This window comes from Pygoscelis adeliae, unplaced genomic scaffold (genome assembly GCF_000699105.1).
Source record: "Pygoscelis adeliae isolate BGI_AS28 unplaced genomic scaffold, ASM69910v1 Scaffold168, whole genome shotgun sequence".
NCBI lineage: Eukaryota > Metazoa > Chordata > Aves > Sphenisciformes > Spheniscidae > Pygoscelis > Pygoscelis adeliae.
The window spans coordinates 51,745-59,957 of record NW_008825566.1 but is presented as its reverse complement, the minus strand read 5'-3'; the positions used below and the strand labels follow the sequence as shown (position 1 = coordinate 59,957).

Sequence of the window (8,213 nt, the reverse complement as noted above, 5' to 3'; positions counted from 1 at the left end):
TCACTAAGAAAACTGAAAACGCAAGTTAGTGTGCACAAAAATAAGAAGTGAGTCTTACTGGGTACTTCCCACATTTGAAGAATTAGTAAGTTAATTCTTTACCTGAAATGTACATAAATATAGAATAAACTTTTTGCTTTTTCTATATACTTACCTGCATTCTGCTTTTTCACACCAATCTTCTTCACGATGTTTCTGCTCATTCCATGGAAGAATTTTCAATGTCCCCTGCTTGTAACTGGTATAACAGAAAAGGGAAACTTTACACAATTTTTTTTTTTTTTAATTGTGATGGCATTCAATTAATGGAATACAAAGCACATGCAAGTATTTCAGTGAATTCATAGTAAGCATGTAATTCAATTACAGTATCAATTTTTTAATATTTATCACTTCTTAATGAAGCTATACAAGTGTGATTTTGCCTGTATGATATTATCTGTTTAAACACATATTATACCTATACCATTAAAGATCCACTAAAAAAAAAAATTTATTTTCTTACTGACCATACCCTTTTTTAAAAAAAAAAAAGGAAAACCTACTACATGCTTTAAGAATTTTTACTGCTTCACAGTAAGTATTCTGACTTCATATGCTGTCACAGAAGACTGAAATGAGCAAAAACCTATGATCTTCACAGCTTAAAAAAAAAATAATTATTTATATTTAGTACAAACTCTTGTACTGAACCAAAACAAGATATGCTCTGCTGTACTGATCTTCTCAATTAAGTTTAATGTGGTTTTCTCACTACAAACTTCCACAGTGAAACATTCTCTAAATATTGAGGTTGAAGAGGAAAAAAAAAATTGGTTTAAAATGCAGTTTAAGAACACCATAGGTTATTACTAGAATGATTACTTATGGCTCGCTGTCGTAGGCTAGTTGTTTAAGCAGCATAAAACCTGAGAAAACCAGGTCGAACTACGCAGAACATGAACTAAGGGGGACGAGAAGAGCCATATAGGTTCTGGCATTTGTAGAAATAAGAAACATGTACAAAGTAAAGACATTAAAGTTTCAGCATACTGGAGCAATAAGCTATTTTAAATCTCACTGATCTTCTCCTGACCCTGATAATAAACAGCACTACTACATGGACAACCCCTAACTATAAGTTAACTACTGACACAATCTTATCACCCCTTGAAGAGCAGCACTGTAACTCAGTAGCTTAAAAAGAAACAATTCCAACAAACAAATCAATTTCAGGATATAGTAAGAGTCAAAACAACAAACTAGAAATCAGTAACTCCATCTCATTTAGCAAGAGCCATTAAACACATTTAACAAAGCAAGGCACGTCCATACTAACCGCCCTGCCCTGTACACACACATATTTCTCCCAGGAGGTCAGCCACCCTTTCTTTCCCTCCTCTGTGCACTAACAATAACACCCTGTGTTTTATCCATAATAATTCCAACCCTCCAAATGAAACATGCAGTAAAAATCCAGCAATAAATTGGCAGAGACACATTTGCAGGCTCTAAAAGTCAAAAGAAAGGAGGGGAAAAGGTTGAAAACTGCTAATCCCCGTGTGTCAGCTATAGTAACATCTGCGTTCAGTTCCAGTTCAGCTGGACAAAACACTCCACAATTATCTTTATAATTAGGCACCATGTAGTAACATCACTGAAAAATAATTAATAAAGCACACTCCAAATTAACATTTATGGTATAAGCACCAGGAATAAAGTCACTTCCTGATTTTGGAAAGATTCATCATCAGCCCATGTATTTAGGGGACTGGGGTGGCTGTTTGTTTAAGTCTTAGATAACATAATTTATCAATTAATTTTAAATATTAATGTTTAAAACTGGGTTCATAAACTAAATTAATATGGTCATATTTCAAGTGTCATACATGAGTGTTATTATGGAAGGCCCAGTTTGCAGTGAAAAAGTTCTCTCTACCAGTTGAAGTGTCAACTAACAGAAAAGCCAAAAAGTGTGATTAACACTCCTTTCCAAACAGTATGAGGAGGTCTTTAGGTTACAATCAATAATGCTCTCCTTTTCCATGTTTCATTAAATGTAAAAGAAAACTGAAAAAAATTGTATTGCCCAGAACAATTTCTTTTTATAGTAAAATTTTTGCCATGCACTCCCCATTAGGCTTAAGGAGACATTTCAGGGAGGATTGGTTGGTTGGTTGGTTTGGGTTTTGTTTTGTTTGGTGAGGGTCTTTTTTGGTTTTGTTAAAAAAGAGAACAAGCTATTATACAGCAGAGGACAGACAAGGGTTTCATTTTGGAAGTTGTTTCAAATCATGTCTGCAAAATTGTAGCTGAACTACCATGAAAGAATAACAGTGAGAGGAGATTTTCAGGTAACAACTCCGATTTCACATTACAGATAGTATGTGTGTAGCTAATGTTGGGGAAAAAAGCTAATACCTTAACCAGTGTTCTGCCTCCAAGAATTGTAATGCGAAGATTTTGTTATTTTACTGCATTAAAAAAAATCTCAGATACAGTACGGGCCTGTAAGACTTGACTACATCAAATCATTTTAACAATCTTTATTCATAAACATCAGGGGTAAAAAGAGATTCAGTCATTGGCAAGGACCAGTTGACAGCAGAAGCTCTCAAAGGAGCCTGAGGGCTTGGGCAGTTTCAGAAACTGAAGAATCACAAAGCCAAGCTGAGAGGAGCACTCACACCACACCTTGCCCTTCCCTTAGTCTCCTTCCTATAGCTCCACTAAGAACAGCATGAATGGTACTAGGTAACCTGTAAAACAAAGTCAGCCCCTCTCCGTCAGTCTCTTTCTCACCCACCCCTTATTAAGACAAAATATTGATTGAGTCACCATCCCTGGAAGTATTTAAAAGACTTGTAGACCTGGCGCTTAGGGGCATGGTTTAGTGGTGGACTTGGTAGCGTTAGGTTTACAGTTGGACTCGATGATCTTAAAGGTCTTTTCCTAAACCTAAATAATTCTATGATTCTATAAAAAAAAAAAGAACACAAACTGTGCCCCTTACCCCTCTCTTCCAAACTTTGGCTTTTGCATGAGTCTCTGAAACACTTAACTGATGGGGGAGCAATAGAGGGAGGGACACATGACAAGTAAATAATTATATCAAGCTCCATTAGAAAATTGCAGCAGATACCATTTATTGCATTTACTCTGAAAGCAAATTCCTGTTCCAAGTAGTCACTTGCAGACTTTTAACAGCTCTCTCAAGTAAGAGCATCCCATCTGAATAAGTCTTCCCCTATAATCTTAGAGCCCCAGGAGAAACTTTGGAAAGTTGCTTTGGTTTGGCTGTTCTTTCACTGGTTGTTTTTGTTGTTACTGAGAGAAAGAAGTCATGCAAAATAGTAAGGAAAGACGTGCACACATTTAATAGATATTTAAACGTCAAGATTTTCCTCTTTTGGCTAACAAATTATTAAATAGAAAATAACTAGAAATAAGCAAAGACAGCGGAAGTTTAGAACACAAATTTAAAGCCACTCATGCATGAATATGGGATCAGAATGACAAGGAACCAAGACATTCCAAAACTCATACGCACTCTCCTAGTGCTACTATCCCTCAGGATGAGACCTGAAGAAAAAAAAAAAAAAGAAAAAACCTAAAACTACTGATCCAAGCCTATACTGCCAAATACTACATTGAACACATTCTTCTTAATTAAGCTGCCACATCCTGCATACTTGCCATAGACATGGCAAAGTTACATTCTGGAATTACAGCTCCAGTTAAGAAATTGTTTCTTAACAGATTCAATCGCACAAAAGGTTTAAATTGAAGTTGGCTAAACTTGCAAATTTTCTTAACTGACCTGAACATCAGGATGAATTGTGTTTCTTCTCTCCAATTATTCTTAACATAGTTGAGTCACTTTCCTGACCCTGATAAACAATATTAGAGACTAAACAATTTAATCTTTATGCAAGCAAGGATTATCCACCCAACCTAAAATCAAAAGTTACTAGAAAACACTTCTTTTCGCAGACTGATGCAATCGCCTATCCGGCCCTTCTCCACAACTCATTTCAGAAAATAATTTGTATTTCCCTCTCCCCATCTAAAAGTAGGTATTTTCTTCCCTGTTCCTGTAACACAAAACACACCTGAGTTTGCCTTTAAATTCCAACTGCTTCAAATATTTTTTAAAAGTACATTTTAAAATAGAATCCTTTCCAATTAACGGAAGTCATGGATTAAGTACAGACCCCATTCAAAATTACTTCTCCAATACCCCACTATGGCTTATAGTTTCAACTAAAGTTGAAAGTTTATTGCTTACAAAAAAAAAAAAAAAGCACTTGCTGAGAAAGATCTCGCTCGGTTTGAGTTCCCAGGCTTTGCTCTCTCTGTTTGACAGTTGCTTTGCTTCCCCTTTCCCCTCACCTCCAAAATCCATCAAGTGAGGAAGCAATGTGCAACTCTGCCTCCCTCTGCCTACCTTACTCAACAGGGTATGATAGAAAAAAGTTGGAAAATACAGAGACAAGCAATGTGAATGACCAAAGGTAGGCAGTGTGTGATCATCCCCTCTGTGAAAGCCAGAGCAGACTGAAGAATCCTAGAAGAAAGAAAACAACCAATATGCTAAGATTGATATATCATTGTTCATTTTTTCATTTCACTTAAATAGGAAATGCCATTTCACTGTTTTTACTTCCTACAACACTGTTAAGCACTGATGAAACCAGCAGGGCCTCATTTAAAATAAACAACAGCAGATACTGTTTTACACCATATGCATCTAAGCTATTAACTACTCGCTGCATGACATAGAAGATAAAACACCATGTATTCGGTTCAAAAATAGAAAGGATTCCTGGAAGAAAGTGTCATGAAAGTCTACTATGTCTAGAAAATATCTAGTTCAGGAATATTTGAGCCACATATTATAGACACTTGAGAAACTTCAGGTAAATGTTGCAATGTGCTTGCCTGTACCTATTTTTTCTTCCCCTTCGCAACTGCTGTCAGCCATTTGCCTTCTAGCCAAAGCTACCAAGACCAATCTCATGTTTCAGCACAAGATTTTGCAGGAATGAAACCTACAGTTGTCCAGACACATCAGTTGAAGAAGTACTATAAGTATACTTCAAAAGTTTTTCATAAAAGCTTATTAACAGACCTCACCATGAAATACTAAAGAGCAGCAGACTTTTCAGTTCATGGGAAAGAATCATCATGCAGTGCAATCTTGGCTGGAAAACGTCTACTCCATCTTTTTTCCCTTCTCACAGCAGAAAAAGTTGAGTTAAATACTTTAAGTCAGGTGTACGGATAAGCCATAGAAAATTCTTTTAAAAGAAGTATTTTCTGCTTTGGCCGATTTGGCTCCATTTGCCATTTTAGAAGTATTCTAGTTCACCACAGGAATAAGTTGAGAGAGGAATTTTAGATTTTTAAAGCTCTCACCAAGAGTCAAGCAGCACTCAGTAACTATCTCCTCTAAATGCTGAAAGAAAACAAACAAATAAAAAAGATACAACTGCAAAATATCTCATCCTAATAGAAATCAGCAATTATGGAAAGTCAGTCAACATATACATTTCTTGCTGAACTAAGTTCACCAAAGAAACCACACCACTCAGAGCTGACTGCTGACTTAATTCACCTTCTCAGCAATGCTAAAAAAGTTCCGTAACTCTCTCCTGCCCCCTGCATGACTGCATCCAACTGTCCTTACTTTCTCTCCTCATTCTAAAGAGTTTAGAAAAAACTCTTCGTATTTCAATTCAAATACAAGGACTGGAATAAAGCAGTCTTGATTCTAGCAGATGATGGGAGATCCCTGCACCTGAGTCCTTTATAAAGGCAAAGGAATTATTAAAGATTTATCTCAACATTTATTACAATTTTTTTTTCTTAAGTTACAGTTATGTTTTAGCACAGATTTTTTTCTCAAATTTCTCTATCAGTAACTCCAGTGACTCATGCAGAAACAGAGAGCAACAAAACTTTGGAAAAGTAGCTGTTAAAATAGAAGCAAGACAGTTGAGAAAAGATTTCAGGCATCAAAACACCATTGCATTCTGCAAACTCAAAAACATAAATGCAAGTGAGACAGAGAAGAAAAAGAGATACAGATACGAACACATATACGCCAAGAGGTAGGGCTTCCATTTTTCTACCATGCTTTTGTTTACAACACATGCGCAGCAAATCCAGCTGAACTGGGGCACATCAGAACCACCACATATGCCCTGCGCACAATACATAACTCTAACTGGGCTGGAAGTGGCGAATTTAGCATGCACAGGTAGCATGCTGTATGTACAACATACACTCTATGCTACTACAGCCAGAATTCCTTAGTCCCTCTGCTTATGCTTTGAAGTTTTGTTCTAGGAACTGAAGTCCCACAGAGGTCAGAGACAGTAATGCAGACTTAACTTGCACATATGTGGTGGGCACTCACCCAAAACTCCAGATATGGGGACAGATCACTGTAGTCACTAAGGCAGGTGGCCTTCTTTTCCAATTAAAAGAAACTATCAGCTGTGCCATACCATAACTCGACACAAGTATTAGCATGGAGGTTTTATTTATTTTTTTCCTGAGCCACTGCTTCCCCCCACCTTTTCCCCTTCTCTCTTTTCTTTTCAACAGTAGAATAAATAAATATGGTTGTAGCCCAGTAAATTGACAGATTACAGAGGTATTCAACTCGATTTCTTCAAAAAGAGCTGACTTTTCCTGTATTGCTCTTTTCACTCTATTGTTTATGTTGGCTTAGCAATTCTTCCCATTCTTCCCTTTGACAAAAAACGTCCATGCTGTTGTAGTTTCTGTATCCTACTAACTGCATTTATTCAAACCTGCAGATTATTTTTCTCTCCAAGGACAGGCTTTCAAAAGAGGAAGGTCTAATTCAGTTTTAAGGTCAGAGTCCAATTCTTTCTATGACCAATGCCAACTCTGTGTGGGTTTTTTTTCCTTCAGGCATTTCATACAGCAAGCCTATCTCTGAGACTCATCTAGTTGAGGATTAGAATTTTTTTTTTAAATCTTTTCCCTTGTAAACTCATGCACATCGAATCCAGACTCCAAGGCAAAAGGCAATTTGCCCCAACACATTTAGGAAACAGTATCTTTTTGCTGAAAGGCATGCAATATTTTTAAGTGTAGGTTTGGGTTTTGTTCTAAAAATGTTTTGGGAGTAGATGAACCTTCGCTTTTTCTTTTAAATGATGTCTCATTGTCTGAAAAAATAATGTTATAAACACTAATTCTGCATTTGAAAGCTTGTGTGTTACATAGTGGAATACTTCTGAGCATAACACATTTCATTAAGACACCAAGTATTGATCTGTTAGAGGCAAGAAAGTTATATATGAAAGATACTGAACTATAAAATAAGGTAGTGTTTCCATCAAATGGTTTTGTTATCCACTCAAAAGGTTTCTGAAGAATGTGCTTGATTCCAATTTTATTACATTTATTTTTAAAATTAACTCAGATTTTTGTGATAAGAGGAATACAAAATCCTAATCCTTCAAATAGTCTTTTTCCCCTGCTGACACTTGTACACTTACCAGAATTTATGATTTCCATATTATACTGTAGGTACACTGTAAATTATTTTAGACTACACATTCAAATTAGCACTTCCATAATCCTACTACGTACAGATATGGAGGCATTAAAAGTAGGCTACATATAATACATATTGCTGTATATAATACAGGATCTGCAAGGGAAGCTTTATAAAATATTATTTTTTAATTTAATCCAGAAACTTATTGTTCAAAGCCTGTATCTTCTCAGACATCAACGGCGAAATCAATGCCAGTTTCTTTTGCTCTGAAATCTTATGGCTCTAAAACAGTTTTATTACATCACAATTATTCTATAACTGAGGGTGAAATATAGTAAGAAATGCATCCCAGATATGTAGTCTTAAACAGCTATGATACGTATTGCATTTTTCACACTGCATGAAAACATTATTTTCTACCACTATAGTAGTTTAGGAGTGAATTAGTAAATGCAACCATATAACCGATTACATATATTTTTAGGCTTCCAATTATTCAATATACTATGTGATACAGAAGCGGTGGGCAGAGAGAGAAGCTCTTCTTTTTCCAGGAATATCTATAGGACATGTGACAAATTCATCAAAACTGACGTACAGCTGGTACGTAAAACAGAGTGCCAAAAACACCACACATTTTGGGAAAACTGATCTGCATAAACTAGTAGAAAAGGTATCACAGCTGCTTTCAGCT

General features: G+C 36.1%; 1 protein-coding gene across 1 annotated transcript in view; it reads right to left on the bottom strand.

Moving 5' to 3' along the window:
• Positions 1–8,213, bottom strand: part of NBAS (neuroblastoma amplified sequence) — a 209,704-nt gene that overhangs the window by 155,778 nt on the left and 45,713 nt on the right. Inside the window, exon 21 of the mRNA XM_009332472.1 lies at positions 155–238. Within this exon, the coding sequence (XP_009330747.1) occupies positions 155–238 (84 nt within the window). The remainder of the gene's footprint in view (positions 1–154; positions 239–8,213) is intronic.